Raw genomic sequence first — 22,765 nt, 5'->3', positions numbered from 1 at the left:
TCCAATACTTTGCTGCTACTTGACAAATATTGATTCGAAAATAATATTCCTCAATTATTTGCCTATAGCATTAATATCAGGTATAAAATTTAAGATAAAAAAATACACCTGTATAAGAAAGAGATTCCAATGAGGCCAAAGAGAGTTTTTTTCTATACTGCATATATATTCTATTGTATTATAAAATGTCTTAACCTGCAAATGCAATATTTATAGACTTGTTGTGGGGGGGGGCCACATCCAATGATAGCTGGAAAACAAGATAGATCCGAATTGAAGGCTCTTGAATAATTAACGCTTTAATATTCAGTACTTCGAGGCTGTAGAATCCAGACTTCAAACAGCAGTGGGTTCCATGCACATTCCCTTCCAGTCGTCTCTGTGTTCACGTGGAATGAGCTGCAGCCTCGGTTTAGGATCATTTGATACGGACCCCCCTCCTTTCGCCCACCCCGCCAGCACGTCAGATGAGAGCAGACGAGGAAGAGGTATGTGGAGAATTGGGGCAGCCCCTGTGTGAGGGGTAACAGGTGTCCTGATGAAATGAGGTGAAGCTTTGCCTGTAGCAGTACTTGAGCACTAGTGAGAGAAATCTTATCAAATACTCTCATTTCTCATGCTCTGAATTTTTCTCCTAAGGCTTCTAATTGTTCATAATGAGAGCTCCAATACAGAACTAACACAGCACAGAACGCAACATGGTGGGGTGGGAAAATCTCGGAAATCAACAGAGCCAAGTCGGTGCTCTGGCTCCTCCATTTAAATCATGAGACCTTAAGCATTTCCTCACCTGCAAAAGTATCAACAATAATTCAAAGGAAACCTGAAAATATCCTGGTTAGGTGGCTTTCACCAAGATTTGAGCTGAAACTTTAAGATTCAGCAGGACCTGGATGAAAGATCCTGGGGGAAGACACACTACAGACCTCCATGGTGTATCTACCATGAATCCGCAAACTCAAAGTGCCTTTCGTATCATTTGGCCCTGCCTTACATGCGTGGAGATCACTCCTCTTGGCATGTGAGCCTACCCCTGAATGAAACTATTATAGGAGATAAGGTTATATTTGTTATCTTGTGAGTAGAAAACATACCAATAAAATTGGGTCGTGCACATGAGGAAACTGTAAGAAGCCCTTCGATTACCCCTTGAGCTACTGATGCAAGACAAAGGCCAGCGCCTGACACCCCCTGGTGGCCTGGTGAGGATGGGACACAGAGAAACGAGGAATGGAAGGCAGATCCGCACGACGTCCGGTACACAGTGCGGCGGTTCTGCGTACGATGGACTATCTATTTGAAGGGAGGGTCATGCGGCTGGTTTGGAAAGCCACAGTCATTTAAACTCGGCCAGAGGGAATCTCTCAGATGGACACTCATCACTGTAGAGACCAATCGAATGTAGTTTCACATGCTGGTAAGAGTAATCCTACGGTGTAATTTATTCTTAATTTTCTGGCTTTATACCATTAACCTTCAATATAAGAATTAGAGGAAGGTGTAGGAAATGAGGAGGTATTGATCCAAGGTACATATTTCCAGCTATAAAATAAGTAAGTTCTGGAAATCTGTTGGGCGATATGGTCATTAGAGCTAATGATACTGTATTATATATACTTAAAAGTTGCTAAGTGAGTAGATCTTAAATGTTCTCTCCACACACAAAAAAGAAAGAAATGGCAGTTTGGTGTTGTGGTAAGGGTATCAGCTAACGCTACAGTCAGAATCTTTTTGCAATATATGAGTATATCAAATCAATATACTGTATACCTTAAACTTACATATTATATATCAATTACATCTCAATAAAGCTGGAAAAGCATATAAGGAATCTATATTGCCAAAAGTTGTTCATAATGCTAAGTTCCATTTGCTTGTCCCATTTTCACTTCGACTTAGAAGCTAGTTCTTGAACAGCTGGGCAGCAACTAACAGAAAGAGCATCAGAATGAGCTCAAAAGACCTAAGTTTTGCATTTTTTCTTGTCACCAGATGACTACAAAACCTTCTCTGAGCCACACCTGATGCATTGTGGGAGGAGGAGGAGGAGGCTATCACACAAATAGTTTGTGTGATCTTTCAGCCCTAAAACTGCATGTCTCTACCACACTTCACGAGGGAGCTGGGTAACACGACCCGTCACCAAGCTTTCCCCGTCAGTAGGACCGCAGGAAATGAGGACACTGAACTAACTAACGAGAGAGAACACTCACAGTCCCCAGTGACTACTGACTGTACGAAGGGGAAAGATCAAGCCTGGTTCGGTGGATTTCACCAAAGGTTTGAGCTGAAACTTTAAGATTCAGCAGGACCTGGATGAAAGATCCTGGGGGAAGACACACTACAGACCTCCACGGTGTATCTACCACGAATCCGCAAACTCAAAGTGTATTTGCATATCATTTGGCCCTGCCTTACATGCGTGGAGATCACTCCTCTTGACATGTGAGCCTACCCCTGAATGAAACTCTTCCCGGCACGTCCCTGAACCGCTCTAACGGTCAAGTTCTTCCAAATATGGAGCCATAATCCACTGGCTTAAACTGACAGGCCTTTCTAACCTTCCTCCATCGAGCTTTATAAACGGCACTCATTTAAATCATCTCTTTGCACATGTGACATTAGGTACTGAACACAAAAATTTTAATGAAAATTGAGGCTTACAGAGGGGAGGAGGCTATTTTCTCTCCGATCAGGACACACTTTATTTTAATCTGGCCTACAGAATCCATCTCCAAATTCATTCATCTGCTTACCTTTATAACATGATCAAGTCACCTTATTTTCCACATCAAGTAACAATGTCTAATTTCTGTCACTGAAAAAAATCATTGTTTCTGCCTGTTACAAAATTTAACAGAGAGGTTTCACAATAATTACTACTATTACTATTATACCTCCATTTTATTTGTTTCCTAAGTGGTCCTTCTCATTCGAAAAGAATTAGTTGAACCACAGTTTCAAGTTCACCCCGTGATCTAAGAAAGAGATCTGAAGAATCAAACAAAACTTTCAGAACCTGAGTCATGCAGCCAAAATAATTCTACTAGAAAACTGTATCATTACATTTCATTTCAAGAAAAAACAACAGCACATGACACCTGTATTAAGAAAAACAAAAAACCAGGGATGATAATGTATGGAAGACATTCATGAAATATGCATCTTCTTCTGCTTGACTATTATTTTATTTCTTCCTAACCTAAATGAAACTCTCTCTGTCCGCTACTGCATTACTGAGTTAAAACGTTTCTAAGTTACTGAACTGAATGCTCTAGGAGTAGAAAAGGAAACTCAGGAAACAGTCGCTGTCCACCCAGTGTGCTCACAAATGTGACCGGCAACACGAAACTGCAGAACTAATGCTTTGTCAGAAAGTGGTGGACAAACTATTTCCCAGCCTACTTTTTTAATTAGAGAAATGTCTGATGCCCTAATCCGTTTCCTACTGAGCGCAAAAAAAAATTACAAAAGCTTTTGGCTTAGAAACTATAACTTACAGGTAGGCAAACCATGGCCCACAGGCTAACTCCGACCTACCAGCTGGTTCAGCACAGCCCACGAGCCAAGAATGTGTTCTTACGTTTGTAAACAGTTGGGAGAAAAATAGAAAGAATGACAGGTGAGCCAAAGTGACAATTATAGGCAAGTCAGTGTTCAGTGTCTACAAAGTTTTATTGGAACACAGCCACACCCGTCCACTTACATGGCATCCACGGAAGTTGGCGGCTCTCGGGGCAGAGGTAAGGAGCGGCCGCGCGCACCGTAAACAGCCCCCTCACTGAGCAATGCAAACCACCATCACGAGGTAATAATTCACGCTGCCTCAGCCTACAAAGCCTAAAATACTGACTATATGCGCTTTTACAGAAAGGGTTGGCTAACCCCAGAGTAATCAATGTAATGATCCACCACTTCCCAAAGAACTGAGGGTAAAGTCAGCCTCTGAGATTCTGAGCTGTCAACTAACTCACTGAACTTCTTTAATTTCACCATGACAAAGGCTTCTTTCTACACAGTCTTGTATGCTTACAGCAATGTACTGACTTCTGAATGCACTGGATAAAGTGTACTCCATAAAACTGAAGAGGTACAGTTTTCATGGAATTCGAAATAAATAAAATGTAATTCCTGGCTCTAAGAAAGCCACATTCTAGTAGGGAAACAGAGTACTCCGGTCGAGGTTTTTTGTCACTAAAGGGGAGTCAGAAGCAACGAAAGTAACTGCCACCACTTCACAGTAACATGCTATCATTTAAAAACATCACCTCTATCTGAATTAATGGCAAGTGATACACTCAAACAGGTGAGGTAACAAGGCTTGACAAACATCTTTATCCATCAGTAGTTTTAATCAAAGCATTAGCCTCATATAAGTAATTAACCTTGACCAACACAGGCATAAATAAAAATGCTGATTAAGAATTTACTAATTATCCTTCCAACTTCAGAAGTTAGCTGGCATCTGGTCTCTAACTATGATAAATACACACCAACTCAACACGGGTTATTTACACATAAAATGAAGAGAAATATTCACTGAATGGCTAAAAATGAAGAACATGGTAAATATCATCATTGAAACACATGACTTGTTTTGTTTAGAAAGCCCAAGTGTCCTACAAATGTCACTTAACTTCAAAGAACATTCCTGAGAATAATTGTCTCCGGAATCTACTCGGAGAGTCAATCTATTGTAAATGCATCAGCATTTGGTAATTAGAATGCCAGGGTCTGCCTGCTTTACTTTAAACAAAAAAGAGGTACAATCCCAGTAACTAAGTCTTCCAGCAGCTGTTCCAAGCAGACGAGAGAGATTCTCGCCCGGCAGCTACCCCCAAATACACAGACACATGCAACCCAGTGATTGGAGGTTAGCTATCCTGGTGTGCGTGCTTGCTTTTTGTACTAAATATTTAATGGCATATTTTTCCTTAATGGAACCCAGAAACATCTGATCAGTCACTGGGATCATTTAGTGATGCAGTCAAAGTTATCACACTGCCATTTCACATCGGTTTGTAATTAGATAATTCATCACGTTATTAATTCAAAAGACTGCTTTCTTTACTACTTTGTAGCAAGCGACAGTGGGGAAACCCAACTAAGCTGATCAACAAAAAGCTCTAAAATTTGGTCCTGTAGGAACTTGAAACCCTCAAGGGGCAAATATACACACATACCCGACCTTTCCAACCAACAAAGGTAATATTCTTCCCACAAATTAGCCTACCAGCAACTCTGAAGTAATAAAATGCCACCATATCCAGAATGAGGGCCGACCGAGCTGAAACCTGAAAATTAAAAACTTAATATATCATGAACAACTTGTTATTGTTTCTTACTGAGGTACACTGTTCCTCAGCAAATAAAAGGACAGTTACTTCGTAATTTTCCCTCCGTGCTGATAAATAACACCACTAAAACCAGGAGGTCATGGCGGAGTATCGCACAGATCATCTATTAACACTCTATGTATCTAATGGCACATACCAGCCAAATGCAAGTATCTAATCTTGAATACAATCGTTATTCTTCTGTCTCATTTCTAATGTATCTCAATGAAAAATACTGTTTCTATTTCTTTTCATACTATGAATTGGCAAGATTCTTGTTTTAACACATTCTCCATTGTTACACTAATGAAAAAAAAAACTCTCCAATAAAAGAAATTTACTAAGAATCAAATTGAATGTAAAATTTAAGTATCACAGTCCAAAAAAACACCTTCTAAAACCCCCACTTTCAGAGCTATGCAATCACACTGTACGTTGCAAAACCAGCTGCCAATGATAGCATCAAAAATTAGAGTTTGGGCCCTGGCTGGTGTAGCGCAGTGAATTGAGTGGGGGCCTGCGAACCAGACAGTCGCAGTTCGATTCCTGGTCAGGGCACATGCCAGGGTTGCAGGCTGGTTCCCTGCAGGCCAGTTTCCAGCAGGGACCCACGAAAGGCAACTGTACATTGATGTTTCTCTCCCTCTCTCCTTCTCTTCCGCTCTGAAGATAAATAAATAAATAAAATCTTTAAAAAAAATTAGAGTTTGGACAGGCAAGTTCTGGAGGTCACAGACGTGCCCTAAAGAATAAAAATAACATGCTACCAGGAGGATTATTATTTTGTTTGAAAGGAAAAAAGGAGGGAACATCTTCTCAAACAGATGTAGAATTTCTAATCAAAAACCTCCCTGGCAGTTGTACAATTTTATGAAGTTACAAAGTACTTTGCCGAGCTGTGGAAACACTAACAATGACACATTTTGTGGCCAGGAAGGTCACTTTTATTCTTGCTGCTTCCAATTTACTGCCTGTTTTTGAAACGTTTTATGCAACTAGTTCATTTTCTGCTTTCTTTTCCAGATCGTATCACATTTCTAGTCTACCAAATGTATTTTTAGAACAGGAAGTTACCAGGCTGGGAAAACAAGTAAATACATTTTTCTAAAACCTATATTCTGTGCCTAGAAAATAAGCTCACCGTCAGAACTACTGTCACAAAGTTTAGGTCATTAATAACCATTACCAATTATCAGCAAACGTTCTGAAGGATGCAACAGAGAAACACTATACATTCCTCATCGTTTCAGTGTATAGACCATGACAACTGGATGACTTTTAGATTTAATTCCATCTTCTTAAGATGCATGTGTGAGAAACATTTCATTCATTAGAGAAAGCTTGTTTCCGCATTTCCTTCGTGGTATCCCAAGGAACTACTGGGAAGCCATGCAGTTGTTAGGAATGCAGCAAAGAGTATATGAGTTCTGTCCACGATAGCTACAGGCTGAAACCAAGCCAGCCGCCACAGACAAGGTACTCTTTCCTGTTTGCAAAATTTCTTCTTAAACAAGGTAGGTAATTCCCAGCATCTCAGGAGACACATCAGCCCGGGGCACAGCTGTAACCACCCGAGACTCGCATTCATCATCAGCTGCAGGCGGCCTTCTCTGTGGCAGCACAGAGGGATGCGAAACATCCGAGTCTCACAGTGAACAGAGCTGGGAGTGGCGGGCAGCAGTGCTGGGAGACACTCTATGTGCTTTATCTGTACAGTTTGATGTTATTTTTACTTTTCCCATGCACAGACGAGGACATTGCGGTTGAGGGACTTCCACTGACTTGTCTGAGAACATCCCTTAACCTTCATACTATTTGGTGTCTTCTTCAAATTTGTCCTCCGTCATTCTCTCGGATTTTAAGTTTATCTTTATTGTTATTCATATATGCATTTTCTGTATTTGTAGGAAATGTTTAGAACTCGATCAGTAAACTGAACCACTGCAACTGTCACGCCAAGATAAACCCAGTTTGAAATCTACTGGGAAACTGTGTGTGAAGATAGAAGCAGGGAAATAAAAACTGTGGGGTGGGAAGCAAGAGGGGGGCTCACGGAGACACGCAGCTTCTCTTCCACAATCAACGTAACAAAGAGACGGCAGAGATGAACTTGCCTGCTTTTTTCATGAACATGTAATAATTGCCCGTGTCCAGGGCCCCACTAACAAGTATCTGCAATGCACCCCCTACCCCGCGGCCACCTTCCTTAGTGTCGGTGACCAGCATCACTTTCCTCGCACCTCACACCTCTCCTTCCACTCAGCCACACATCCCCAGGTAACGCACAATCTAAAACACACGCGTGTGCACACAAGCTGCTGTGCAGAGGAAGCTTCAGGCAAATCCCTTCAGGCTGTCCCTCCAACCAGATGGTCACTCTGCAGCGGCCCCTCCAGAAATCCTGCGGGTACTACTAGAACCCTCACAAATTTTGTTACCAAAGTGCAAAACAGCATGTTACACGTCAGTGAACAATGTATGTGGGTCCGTAATAAGAATACTGATAAAATATTAAAAGTAATAGCTGTTCCAATATAAGTGATGCATTCTTTCATTCTTTACACATGAAGGTAGGAGAGTGACATGAGACAGGATTTCCAAGGATCGACACCAAAATGAAGAGTTCAAGGTCGGTTTACGGCGTTAGCAAAGACACCGAACCTCACACTTACTTTTGCGAAGGCTTCGAAAATGTCGAAGGCAGGCGGCAGCTGAGACATGTCCTGTACTTCTTCTCTCATGAAATGTTGAAATGTCACGGCAAGTTGCCTGATGCCCTCTTTCTTATCTTCAGTCAGTTTGCTCACGTCTTTGTGAAAGAGAAAATAAACAGCACAATCGCACAGTGAACTTTTAATGGGCAATCTTTAGGTGTCCAAAGGGAACTGTTAAAGCAGGTACTTCCTGCCTGGATTCCATTCCGACAAAGAGCAAACACATATCTTTTCAGTTTCTGACAACTGCAAACCGTGATGCATACGCTAGCAATTCAATTCTGCGAAAGTTTATCTACAAGATCGAAAACCTATCGAAACAAAATTAACACACGTACAGATGAAAAAACATTTAAGAAACCAGTAAAGATATGCATCCCCAGATTTATATGCATCCCCAGATTTTCTACATCATCCTGTGCACGCATTCTAACCATGATAAATGCTTGTGAAGTAGTGAATGTAAGCAGATGTTTCCACAAAATAATTTATAACCAGGTCACGACTGAGAAGCAGCAGCATCTCACAGGGAAAAAGAAAAAACAAACCCTGAAAGTGAGTACTAAAAAGTTAAGCTAACATTCAAATGGTTCAAATTTATCGTTAGAAAGTATATCAACAGGAAAACCTGGATCACAGAAATCTCAGCTTCCAGGTTATCTCCTGGTTGCATGAACAAGACACGATGTTGCTTCAACTGACACTGAAGAAAAAAGTTCACCTTTTTTACTTTTTTAAATATAGTTTATTGATTATGCTATTAGAGTTGTCCCTCTTTTTCCCCCCTCCACCAGGTACCCCCATTCCCTAATGCAATTCCCCACTTAGTTCATGTCCATGGGTCATATATACTAGGTCTTTGGCTTCTCCATTTCCTATACTGTTCTTTACCTCCCCCTGTCTACTTTGTACCTACCAGTTTGTGCTTCTTAATCCCTGCACCTTTCCCCCCTCTTTGCCCCTTCTCCCTCCCAACTGATAAGCCTCCAAATAATCTCCATGTCTGTGATTCTGTTCCTGAACCAACAGGGGAAGGGAGGAAACCAAGAATCAAATCAACCATTTGGAACACAAGGAAGAAAAAAAAGTATTCAATCAGAACAGCAAGAAGAGAAAAAGAATTTTTTAAAAAATGAGGACAGACTCCTTAAGGAACCTCTGGGACAACTTTAAATGTAACAACATCCAAATCATGGAGGTGCCAGAAGAATAGGAAGAGCAAGAAACTGAAAACTTACCTGAAGAAATAATGAAAGAAAACTTCCCTAATTTGGTGAAGGAAATAGACATACAAGTCCAGGCGGCACAGAGTCCCAAAGAAAGATGGGCACAAGCAGGACCACACCAAGGCACATCATAATTAAACTGCCAAAGAGTAAAGATAAGGAAAGATTCTTAAAAGCAGCAAAAGAAGAGCAGAGAGTTACCTACAAAGGAATTCCCATGAGACGGTCAGCTGATTTCTCAAAAGGAACTCTGCAGGCTAGAAGGGACTGGCAAGAAGTATTCAAAGTGATGAAAAGCAAGGGCCTACATCCAAGATGACTCTATCCAACCAAGCTATCACTTAGAATGGAAAGGCAGATAAAGTACTTCCCAAATAAGGTAAAAATAAGGGAGTTCATCATCAACAAGCCATTATTACATGAAATGCCAAAGGGAATCATATAAGAAAAAGAAGATCAAAAGTTCACCGTTTTTGAAAAACTCAGTTTAATTTATACCACAAAAAGGTGGTAAGGCTAAGCATGCACAATTCAATTCATACTGTTGGAGAGCATTTCACTTAAGGCAGTGTGTAGGCCACTGCAGCTGAAGGGCTAATGCTAATAGTGAAACTCACCGCAAGAGGTGTTAATTACCGAGCAGTAACATGTCAAGAGCAAAATGACTAATTAGCTCTCTGTTAGAACTTGAAAAGAGGTATCAGTTGAACGACACAGCATAACTCCATTGCTCACGTCAGGTCTACACGTTTTCTTTAAATTACTTGTTCAACAGAACGAATAACCCTGTGACTTCTTTTTTCTTCTTTTTGAACTTGTGGTAAAATATATAAAACATAAAATTGACCACTGTAACCATTTTTAAGGGTACAGTAGTGTCACATACACGCGCACTGTGATACAAAAACATCACCACTGCCCCATCTCCATGACCCCTTCCAGTCTGTAAAACTGCAACTCAGTAACCACTCAACAGTAACTTCCCAGTCATCCCTGCCCTCCGCCCTGCTAACCACCATCTCACTTCCTGTCTTTATGATTTCGGCCAGTCTGAGTACTTCCATGTAAGTGGAATCATACAGTATTTGTCTTTTTGTGATTAGCTTATTACTTCGCCAAGCACAATGTCGTCAAGGCTCACCCATGTTGCAGCAAAGGTCAGTATCACCTTCCTTTTCGGGGGTGAATAATGTGTGTGTGTGTGTATCACCTTCTGCTTATCCATTCATCCATCGATGGACACTTGGGCTGCTTCTGTGTCTCAGCGATCGTGAATAATACAATAACACTGCTACAAATATGAATGAACATTTGCTTTCAATTCTTGTGAGTGTGACGCCAGAATCCAGGGTCACATGGCGATTCTGTTTTTGATTTTTTGAGGCACTTCTGCACCGTTGGCCATGGCAGCCACATCATTCTGCATCCCCACCAACAGTGCTCAAGGGTTCCAATTTCTCCACCTCTTCTCTGACACTCGCTACTTCCTTTTTTTTTTTTTTGACAGTTTCCATCCTAATGGGTGTGAGACGGTTATCACACTGTTGTTTTGATTTTTGTCTCTCTAACGATGGGTGAGTCTCAAATAATAATTCACTGGCATTGGCACTCAGGATCCAACAGCCATAAGTCTACATGAGATTTGCCGCCACCCAGGAACATAAAGTGTGTGGCCAACTCAGTCTATGAGCTCTGGCTATGTGGGGTGCAAGTCATTCACAGCCTGCTAGTGAAGAGGAGCTGTGCCAATATGAAGAAAATATAAACCCTACGTTTACTTAACGCTCAGATCTGGAAAGCCCTTCACTATTCCCACACGGTGGGGCCCGTACCAGGAGGTTCGGGAGAAGAACAGCACTCCAGGCTGCCCAGGGCCTCGGTCACCTGTATAGCTCCTCTCCTCACCATCTAAAGGACCGCTGACCCTGAATGGTCCCTGCAACAGCACAGCCCCACCCTGCTCGCATCCCTCTTCCCTGGCACCAGAAAGAAACCAAGAGTGGGAAGAAGACAGGAAGGGAGGGAAAAAGTAACTGTGTCAACTGGATGGGCGGTGACACTCCCCTCACCTGAGTGTCACTGAAGGTGACACTCCCCTCGCCGCCTAACCTGGCACTTTATGAACTCCTTTTCAGCCAGAGCTACCTCGGAATATGTTAAATAAGCTAATGTTAGATTTTTCTCAAATAATAAAATCTCCGATTACTTGATTTAATGTATATAATTCATACTTACAAAGCTATTGCCATATCTACTGCTTAAATTTTGGTGATGCAGAATTCTTAAAAAGGCCTTTTTTGTTTTATAAAATCAAGCTTTAAATGACAATGATAAAGTTAAATATGTATGCTTAAAAAAAATTAAAGATTATCCTCACATAACAGAGAGACTAAAAAAAAACAAAGCAATTCACCAGCTCAGCAAATCAATGACAGGAATTTTTTGTTGGACGCTGGTAGGCAATCACTTACTTGATTCCAGATCATAAAATGAGTAAAGTTTCTCCGATTCAGAGGGGGTTTCTCCCATCTATGAAGTAAAGGGAAAGACACCAAAAACCATTTCAAGTTTTCCAGTATTTAAAGGAATATGAGTATCTTTAGACATTGAAATCAAAGTCTATTTTAAAAAAAAATCCTACACCGTACATTCCTTCTCTTCGTCACTTTGAGTTGAACTAAGCAGTAACAACTTTAAAAGTGGCCACGATCACCCCTTCAATTTCCAAATGCAAAGTTCCTTCACAGGTTTGCGCACTTTTGTCTTTTCCCCCAGCTCTATTCACACAATCTGTGTCGCTGTTAGGATTTTGTTAAAAATTACCATAAAGAGCAAAGATGATGAATAAAAATACAATAATTTATTACAGACTGTACGACCTGGGGCAGGTTACTGAAACCTGGGTCGAGAGGAGTCGATCTCCAGATTTGGAACAAAGAAGTAATGACAGCGCCTGACCACCGGGCTGTCGGGGATGACGTGAGACACGTCAGTGAAGCACCTGCCCCAGGGCCAGGAAACAGGAAGTGCTCGGCAGGAAGTAACTACAGACCCAACTGCTTTCCACCTGATCCTGCTTCAGTAGATCTGGGGTGGGGACTGAGAGCTAGGACCCCGGGTGATTCAGAAGCAACCCATTTCTGCCCCACCCGTGATTCTCTATCTTTGCACTATTAATAAAATAGAAAAATGTTCACACTCAAATATAATAGTCATTGTACTTTTCATGTCCAGTGGTTAAAGTAATGCGGAAAGACAAAGTTGCTCTGAATTTATTAATGCTTTGAAATAAACATGTATTTATTAGTGGAACACAAGGCACGCATTTGAAAATACTAGTAAGTATGTGTGCTGTATATTTAGTCCACCGAGAAGGCCCAATGCAAATCTTTTTTTTAAATTAAGATTATATATAACACTATTACTTCTGGAGATATAATCATACTTTGACATCCTTAAAAACCCCTATAAAATTTTATAGCCAAAAAAAAGTCAATTAAAAAAAAAAACAGGACAGGAGAGCCTGCAATTATTTGAGAAAGAGATATGCCTGCTGAAGCCTGGCCCCAAAATACGGGGGTCAGGGGTCACCCCAGGGGGATTTCACAGAATCCACTAGCTGTTTTAGCAGAGCAAGGAAAAGAACTGCAGGGACAACTCTGCTGAATCTCGACTGTAAGTAAAAAAGTAAGTACTCTTCCAGGTAAGATTAATTATCATCAAATTGCAATCTCAGTTGAAGGAGCAACAGAAAAAACTGTAAATACATACCCTGTGCATGTGTGCACAGTACAAAAGTCATCGAGGCAACGGAGCGGACGTCACGAATATCTCGTGCGACGCGCAGAGGACCTCGTGCCCCCAGTCCCGGGAGATGATACTCAGGGCCTTCAGGGAGGGGCCGTGCCCACTGTCACAGCCACTGAGGTCTTGCGTGTGTGGACACGAGCACTCCCTGGGGTGACCCACCTTCTAGCCTCAAATAAGAATAGTACACACGACTGCCAGCGCTTTGGCCACATTAAAACCCAAGAATATTGTACAAGTCCCATACTCACAAGTTTGACAACGACTCTTCCCAGCAGTCGGACAGAATCCGGAGGGTGTCTGGGTTTGCAGCTTTTAAGGCATTTGCATTCCCGCTTGTGGTCCGGCCAAGCTTTTTTCTGTTAAGACAAGGGTGGGGAGGGCATACAAGGCATACAAGTTTAACTTTCGTTTACACTGGTTTTGAACGTTGAGAGTTACCAACATTAATTTAATTGCAACAGCCTAAATATAACTGCAAAACTGAAAAATGAGAGCCCTGGCTGGTATAGCTCAGTGGATTGAGCGCGGGCCTGTGAACCAGACAATCGCTGTTCGATTCCCAGTCAGGGCACATACCGGGGTTGTGGGCTGGTTCCCTGCAGGACAGTTCCCAGCAGGGGATGCATGAAAGGCAACCATACATTGATGTTTCTCTCCCTCTCTCCTTCCTTTCTCCTCTAAAGATAAATAAATAAAATATTTTTTTTTAAAAAAACTGAAAAATGAGAGCAATGTTGTAAAAGCCTGAAGGATCCAGGGTTCGGCCTTTGCCGGGTATGCAGTGCGACTGGGCATCGGCGCTGAGAGCCGCCGCTTCCCTTCTGCCCCTTCATTTGCCCCCCGGGTATTACCTGGCTGGTGGAGTCTAAAGAAAGAATCATTAGGACTGACTAAATAATTTATGAGACAGTCTGATAGCTGATTAGATAGGATTCAATAGTAGTGATTTTGAATACAAAAAGAAAACACACCCCGAATCAGAAAATAAAACACATGGTTCAAAAAATCAAGGCAGGGGAGAGGGTCTTCTGAACGTCTCTGCTACTGCAGTGAGCAGAGGCCCATCAGGAGGGCTGAACGTAACACAAAACACAAAACCTCTTCGTTTTTGAAGAGCAGGCAGAAAAGGGGTTATTAGCTAAAATGCCCAAATGTCCAGTTTGCCCAGGACTGTTTTATTTACGTTGTCCTGGCCTAATTACTAACAGTGCCCCCTTTCATTCGGAAAAGGGTAGCTCGGATGACAAATTATACGTCACTGAGCCCAGGACCCCAGCCGTGTGCGGCCATGGCTGAGGGACCAGCGAGCCAGCTCACTGGCCTTTGGACAGTAGCGGTCGGAGAGCTGAAGGGAAGGATGTGAACCCTCTGCCCTGTGCCTCAGACACGCCACGCCTCCCCTCACATGGGTCGCACCCATTGAAAATAAAACCCAGAGTACCTCACATGTGTCCCTGGTGAGTGGGAGACAGAGACCAAATGCCCAGTCTGTTCTAGCTCATCCCCAAAAGGCCTGGTACTCACAACACTTCACATTTAAGAAATTGTAAGTCTGCTTCCCAACTTCTGGGCCTATAAACACCCCTGGGAGGAACTCGCTCTTTTCCACTTACGCACAAACATGCAACACAACCAAAAATGCTAAGAGAGCTGCAGCTACTTTGAAACTGTGACTCAGATTCAAATTCAAGCTAGCATTTTGCTCAGAAAGGCATCGAGTTGTTGGGTGGAGGTGTGTTTGTCTGCTGCTACTTCCCTAATTACCCAAATCCTGGAGACACCGTTGACCGGGGACACATCACCTCTTTCACCAACTCTATTCCCGGTTACCCCACGTCAGTCCTTCCCATCCACTACACCAATGTTCTTAATGTGATGCTTATCATCTTTGGGTTTGTTTTTTTTTTTTAGTATTTATACTTCTCACTTCTAAATAAGACTGAACTGGTAAAGATGTGTATGAAATATGGTTGTAAAATTAGAACTAGAAAATGTGAAAATTTTTAAAAAGTCCTACAGCATTTACTGAACGTTCTACAGTGTGTCGGGCACATGACTAAGCAATGGAAAAAGAATATTTCATATGATTTTCACAATGACCCAAATGGTAGATTCCCAACAGTAAAGACGAAGAAAGCAAAGCTCAACAGCTGGGCTCTAACTAGACGAAGCTGTGTAAATAAAGGGGGAGGGTAAGAATTCTTAGTATGCTAAACATGAGAGCGCAATAATTACCGTGTTGTGTGCTACATTTATTTGAGTTGCCTTAGAGGCAAGGCAAAAAAAAAAAGGCATAATGGCTTATATAAATCTCAACTGACAAAAAAACGAAAACACATCGCTTTACCAAGCCTTAAATCACAGGAGGAATTTATTCTGAGAACGCTAATCAACACACTGGACAATGCCTTCAACAATGCTAATGGCCTTTCATAGAGCTCCTTCTAATGTCAGTACTCCCCAAAAGGCATAACATTAAAATATAACTCAGCGGGGAAAAAAATGTTTCTATTGTTCAGGGGGCTAGTCTCGGAATAGCAATTAGCAATTACCAACATGTGCGAGCTCCCGAAAAAAATGTGGTTGCATTGTCAAATAAGTTTGAAAAACACTACACAGTGAGGGCTCTGTTTAGTGATTCGGAGTAGAATGTTTAAGCGGTGCAGGAGTTCTAAAAAAGCTCTGTGTTAAAGACACACGCGTGTGTTAGTTAACAGAAAGACCTGCGGACCTGCAATGGCCATCCTTTGGGAAGTGAGGCGGGCGTGCACCGACTAGGCCCACCTACACACTCTCCTTCCTTCATCTGGTCTTTGAATGAGTGTGAGTTAAGCGAACGAATTCACTGTCATCTGCACTGAGAGGAAACCAGAGTATTGACAGTTTTTTTTTATTGTTTTTTGAGGGGAGAACCACAACTTCAAGGGGAAAGTTTTCATAGACCGAGAGGTGCCCTAGTGGACTAGCTATGTGGGCAGGATATAGGGTGCAGCCAAGAGGGGGGCCCCAAAAAGAAATGTGGAATGATGTCCAGAACTCAAGGTGTATAGAAATTATTGGAGAGACATATAAGATGTCCTCACCTCTTCCCCACAGGTGTGAGTTGGGGGAAGGGACACATGGAGCAGGAACATGCAGGGCTGTTTAGTACAGCCACAGCCTTGCAGCTAATCCATGGCCTGGTCATTTAACATATCCGTAGCCTTTGGTGGGTCACTTAGATATGTTAAATGGCTGTGGCCAGGCTTGGAGCCAGGGGGATGAAGTCACTTTCCCCCAAGATGTAACTGGGGGACAGGTCCCCCGAGTTACAGCACCTGCATGGGAGCTTGGAGAAGACTGGCTCCAGGACATGGGGCCATACCTGGCCAGACTCACGATGGCAGCCCTGTAAACTTGCAATAATATAGAAATAATACACCTGCCAGTGTAACTGATCATGGGAGGAGTCAGAAATAGGGGTACAGCCCTGGCTGGTGTAGCTCAGTGGATTGAGCACGGGCCTGCGAACCAGACAATCGCGGTTCGATTCCCAGTCAGGGCACATTCCTGGGTTGCAGGCCAGTTCCCTGCAGGCCAATTCCCAGCAGGGGACGCCCGAAAAGCAACCATACATTGATGTTTCTCTCCCTCTCTCCTTCCCTTTCCCTCTAAAAGATAAATAAATAAAATCTTAAAAAAAAAAAAAAGAAATAGGGGTACAGAGGAAGACTGGTGTGGGGATTGCCAACTAGGAGAGCCATGCGGTTTTAGCAGAGTGAGGACCCCCTCTTGGCCAGGTGAAAGGGAGAGCCACATGGTTTTAGCAAAGCAGGGACCCCTGCAGCCAGGTGAAGAAGAAAGCCACACACTTTTGGCGGAGTGCAGACCCCTGCAGCTTTGGTAGAAGAGGCCCACGCAGCTTTGGGGTGCTCCCTTTGGCTGAGTGGCCTAGGAAGCAAGAGAGACTTTGCCTGGAAAAATAGGTACAAAGAACTCTTGCCAGTGGACCATGAGAAGGTGCCACATGACTTTGGATTAATTGGAAATCCTGCCTGGACATCAACACAGCTGAAGGTGCTAGCAGCCTGGAAATATGGACATACACTCTTTTCCTGAGTTACGGTCCCCTGAATTACAGCAGGGGGGAAGGAAGCGCACTGTGTGAGTAGGTGGATATCCTAAAGGACTTTGATATTTTAATGAAGATGTTGGGTCACTATGTTAGGTCTGCATAGCATTAAATAAACATTTCCTTTCCTTTTCACAAATCTCTGGCATTCATAGATGTCTTTCTAATTCTCGATGAACCACAGGGCCCATTAGGTGGTCTGGATAGTATTAGTATACCATCCTCTGCAGTCTGGGCCACGGTGTACCTGTTCTGTAGCAGTTTTTGGCATCCCTGGCTGAGCCAAATATTGCCCCCCCTTGGACCTCTGATCTGTAACAGGTGGGCATGAACGACACAGCGCCAACGGGTCTCCCAGAGAGCCCCTCTGGCTCTGCTCCAAGCCAGCCTACCTGTCCGGTGGAAAAAGGGCCGCACCTAGTGAAACAAGGCTGAGGGGTAGAGCAGGTCTTAGCCAATACCCATCTCAGCTAGAGCAGACCAGTCGTGACCCCCTCCTTCACACGCCAGCTTGGAGGAGCTCAGTCTACCAGAGGGAAGGGGTGAACCCCAAGGCAATGAACCAACTGATCTGCTGGACGACGTTATGTAAACACCCAAATGGTTAGAATTCTTATCAAAAACAATTTATGACTTCAACATAAGTAACACTGAACTTCCATTTCTCCACAGTAACTGGAAACTAGACGATATGTTTCTTAAGGAGATCCCTAGGCCACTGCATAAAAACGTCAGACAACATCTTTATCTTCCCATTTGCTTCAGCAGGAAAGATATTCATTATTTTCATCTAAAAGCCGAGTCAGATCTATTTAAATATTACAAGAAATCGCAGCACTGGAAAGTGGTGTGTACTCCAGTGTTGGCTTTACAGCTTACTTCATTTCTTACCAGGGTATTAAAATCCACATCTTTAAAACATTCATTGTGAGGACTTATTGTTCAGCTTCTCCCATCACTTCTTAACAAGCAACTGATAGAAGCACACCTAGAAAGGTGTACGATTAACCCATTTTAAGTAACTGCATTTGACTGTGAAGCAAAACCACACAAACACAGGAGGCACTGTCTTCACTCTGCAAACTTTAACCTTGGCCTAGACCTTACACCAGAACATGAAATCTCCCGGCTCCTCAAACAACCTTCCTGATTTACATTTTCCTCTTCTCTTCTGTTACTGCAAATCCAGGAAGTAATTAAGATTTGGTTCACAATACTGTGGTACTGTCTACTGTTCTGACAGTTGAAAATTAACAATCATGTACAATGAGTACAAATTAGCATGAAAGACAAAGGAAATGAGAATATTGTGCTAAGAAATAAAGACAATAGGATACAAGAGTTTAAGCTGGAAAAAAAGGAAATACAGACATCTCTGACTCAATTCCACACATAACTCAAAAACAACGTCAAAATCTAGATACAGAATTGTCATGTGTTACAGTACTTACACTGATTCAGAACCAGTGGCTGATAACGGGCACAGTCGTGAGGGCTCTGGGAAAAATGTATAGGGGCGCTTTGACAGCCGTGCGGGGGGCGGGGGGGGGATGGGGGTGCACCACAGACACTCGGTGCCCAGGAACTAGAGATGCCGGACGCCCTCTGCAGGACAAGTCCCTACAATGACAACTGTTCCAGAGCCAACATGATTTTTTTCCCCCAATATTTTATTTATTTATTTTTAGAGAGAGGGGAAAGAAAGGAGAGAGAGAGAAACATCAATGTGTGGTTGCCTCTCACATACCCCCCCAATGGAGACCTGGCCTGCAACCCAGGCATGTGCCCTGACTGGGAATCGAACTGGCAACCATTTGGTTCACAGGCCTGTGCTCAATCCACTGAACTACACCAGCCAGGGACCAACATCACTTTTCAATGGCCACTCAGACATTCTATAAAGGTGGCAAGGTTCTAAACTTCCTTTCATGTGTATAAACAAAAAGCTTGTTTTTACGTATACTTAATAGCACTGAAATTTCTAGGTAAATCAAGGGAAGACTACATCTGAAGCACTTTAGCTAAAGTGATCCATATTTCCTAAGAGCATATCATGAAAAGTAACACCATTCACAGGGTCTGCGTTACTAACAAAACACATTTGCTGATCTGCACTTCGTACTTCCCTTTCCACAGCGACTGCCTGGGAGCGTGGACAAGACTTCTTAATCGTCTTCTAGGCTAGTCATGCCTGAGCACTTACCTACTAAAATACCTATTATTTACTTGCAGGTTGTTATAGTTTCCTTTCTCCTTTATGTTCCAGTTACAGCACTATATTGATACTTAATTCTGAAAACACATGAGTAGGTAGATTGTATCATCTATGAAAATTTCATTTCAAGACAGTAGAGAGCACAACAAAAGTCAGTCACAGAAAGGTGAACTTGGGTCTGAGAGAGCTGAAAATGACAGGGCTAGAACAAAGCCACACAATCACACACACCACACCCGTACCTAAAAATGGTTTTCAAATGCACAACCTGGGACCCCCCCCCCAGGGATTCTGACAACGCCAGGGATTCTGACAGAGCCAGTGAGGCAGGATTGGGTGTCCGGGGGATTCCATTTGCAGCGAAGGTTAAAACCACTGCGTCAGGCTAAATGAGAAAGGTGGTCATTATATATGCTAAACAGATGAAACAACAAAACACTATTCTGTACTCATCATTCAACTACTGCCCTGTGGAATGAACATTTTATAATATTGAGGTGAGGAAAGTGTTTCTAAGCAGGACATAAAATCCAGAAATCATAAAGGAAAAGAGGTACACATTAAGCTACATAAAAACAAATCACTTTTGTACATCAGGAGAAAACCTAACACCACAAACAAGGTTGAAAGATAGAGTACAAACCAGAAAAACCAAACCTAAAATATATGTAGACAATGTTAAATGCCTCCAAAATACAAGGAAGTCTTACAAAATTATTAAGAAAATAGTGAATATTTCAGTTTTAAGAAGAGAAAAATGTAAAGGACATAAATAGGAAAGTCGTGCCTAAAAAAAACCCCAATAAACAGAAAAACAAACCACACTACTGATCAAAGAAAAACAAACAAGAATTAGACCATCAGTTCAGCAAAGCTGAATGAAACTAACAGTGCTCAGAAGTGTCCCAGAGTGCAGGGGAGTGTGGACCATAGCCTCATCGCTAGAACTGTGTCTCCTAATTTCTGGTGAGTTTTTGGTAACGAATATCAAAAATTTTAATGTCTGTATCACTGACACAGAAGTAACATTTATAATGCAATTAATCCTAACAAATTTGAATGATATACAGACATTTGAGAATGCTTAAGATAATTTTGTTTAACATGCTAAGAAAACTGGTAATAATTTTTCCAACTTTTCCTAAAAGAGAAAGCTATTTTTGCCTTTCCCTTTTTCCTTTCCCAACACTGTTTGAATTACTACAAATATTATGTACTACATTTATGAATATAAGCAAATAAAATTACCCTACGTCTAGTAACTGTGATTTGGGGAGAAGCATTTTTATATGGAAGAGAATGCAAAATTACTGTTTAATAAACACAACTTTTTAATGTTTATTTTGGAAAATCTGTAACTCAAAGAATAGTTAACTGCATTAATTTTTAAATATTTAAAAAATACTGCAGGGAATTCTTTTGCTAAAGTCAATGAACTCTGTGCTGGAAAGACTCATTCAGTAAACTGTTGGATCAGAGCTATATTTATGTCTGGTCTCCTTAAATTAAGTGTGTAACAGGGCACAGCCAAGAGGGGGGCCCCAGAAAAGGATTTGGGATGGGGTCCAGAGCTCAGGGTGTCCAGGAAATATTAAGATGTCCTTACCCCGCCCCCCCAGGGAAGGAACAAATGGAGCAGGGCCATTGAGAGCTGTTTTGCATAGCAACAGTTTTGCAGCTAACCTCTGGAATGATTATTTAACATATCTATAACCTTTAACTGGTTTCATAGGTATATTAAATAGCTGTAGCCAAGCTTTGGCCAGGTAGAAGGGGGAGCAACACGGTTTTCAGCAGAGTGAAAGAGTACTACTCGGCAGGGCCAGAATGGAGATCCCTGCAGCCAGGTGAAGGAGAGAGCCACATGGTTTCAGCAGAGTGATGACCCCCTCTTGGCCAGATGAAGGGAGAGCCATGCGGTTTTGGCAGAGTGCAAACCCCTGCAGCTTTGGTAGAGGAGGCCCACGCAGCTTTGAGGTGCCCCCCTTTGGCCGCGTGGCCTGGAAAGCAGGAGAGACTTTGACTGGAACTGGGTAAAAAGAACTCTCGCCAGTGGACCATCAGAGGGTACCACAGTACTTTGGATTAACTACAGATCCTGCCTACACGGTGATGGTGCCAGCGGCCTGAAACACAGACGTGTGCTCTTTTCCTGATTTACGGTACCCGGAGTTGGGACAGTGGGAGAGGGGAGCTGTGTGGGGGGTAGGTGTATACCCTAAAGGACTTTGATATTTTAGAGGAGGCATTAGGCCTAAATAGCATTAAATAAACATTTCGTTTCCTTTTCACAAATCTCTGGCATTGAGAGATGTCTTTCCAATTGACGGTAGACAGAAGAGCCCAGCAGATATTAGTATTCTGTCCTTGGGAGGGGCCCCTGTTCTGTAGCAGTTTTTGGCATCTGTAGGTGGGCCAAATACTGCCCCCCCCCGACCTCTTGTTGGGTAACAAGTGTACTATTGATTGCATGCTTCTTGCGTGCAGCAGGTGCTCGACAGACATAATTCATTCTAAAACTAGTACCATCTAGGAGATCTAATCTGCTATATATTTATCATTGATTATTTGAAATGAAGGCCATCCAGAAAGAATACAGGGCTGTGAAGCCCCTGACAATTATTTTTTCATCAGTGTGTCGTGGTTGTGACAGCTTGACTGCAACGGAAACAGAAGATGAATTTTGTAGGAGTGTTACAGGAAAACGAAGCAACCAGACACTGAGGGATTCTGGAGCACGAGGTTTATTAACGTGCACGGGCCCATAGGAATCAGTCTCCAAATTCTGAGGCCCGAACAAAGGATTCTTGGGGTTTATATAGTCTACGGGGGTCTTCCTGTCTACGTAGCAAAGCGGGATACAGAAGCGGAATGCAGTAATTAGTTCTAGCTACGGGGCAGAAGCAGAGTACAAAGGCTAAATGTGAAAATTAGTTCTATCAGTGGGGGTGCTAGTCCCAGTCCTTGTGACTATCCTGCTGTTTGCTTTTCCCAGACGGCCCTATCGTTCTCCCAGGGCGCCTGGGGTTTTGGGTGAACAAAGGTTTTCCAAAGCTTCCCACATCAGGAGACCATTCTGTGTGGCATGGGGGGCCCAGCTCCCACTCAGAGATACACAGGACCCATTCCCATGGATAGGTTCTCCAGTGGGTAATCAGGCCTGCAATGTGCCTAGGCTGCTTTGAGTCTTGCTTTTTGCTAAAAACTCCCTCACCTGGATTTGTGGCAAACATTTACTGCAAAATAACTACTGAAATCCATGCTAACCCTTCCTAGGACCAGTGTAACCTGTCCAACCACTTTTGCCCTTTTCATTTGCAAATATCCCTCTTCTGTGATGTGATTAGCAGCAT

General features: G+C 42.6%; 1 protein-coding gene across 1 annotated transcript in view; it reads right to left on the bottom strand.

Annotated features, from left to right (window-relative positions):
• SMYD3 (SET and MYND domain containing 3) overlaps positions 1 to 22,765 on the bottom strand; it is a 460,068-nt gene that overhangs the window by 355,503 nt on the left and 81,800 nt on the right. Inside the window, exons 3-5 of the mRNA XM_053659583.1 lie at positions 13,335 to 13,442; positions 11,748 to 11,805; positions 8,009 to 8,145 (exon numbers count right to left, since the gene is read on the bottom strand). Coding sequence (XP_053515558.1) covers positions 8,009 to 8,145; positions 11,748 to 11,805; positions 13,335 to 13,442 — 303 coding nt within the window. The remainder of the gene's footprint in view (positions 1 to 8,008; positions 8,146 to 11,747; positions 11,806 to 13,334; positions 13,443 to 22,765) is intronic.

The sequence above is a fragment of the Artibeus jamaicensis genome, unplaced genomic scaffold, assembly GCF_021234435.1.
Source record: "Artibeus jamaicensis isolate MK-2021 breed Jamaican fruit bat unplaced genomic scaffold, CSHL_Jam_final scaffold_754, whole genome shotgun sequence".
Lineage (NCBI taxonomy): Eukaryota > Metazoa > Chordata > Mammalia > Chiroptera > Phyllostomidae > Artibeus > Artibeus jamaicensis.
The sequence above is the reverse complement of the archived record's forward strand: the minus strand, read 5'-3'. Positions and strand labels throughout refer to the sequence as shown.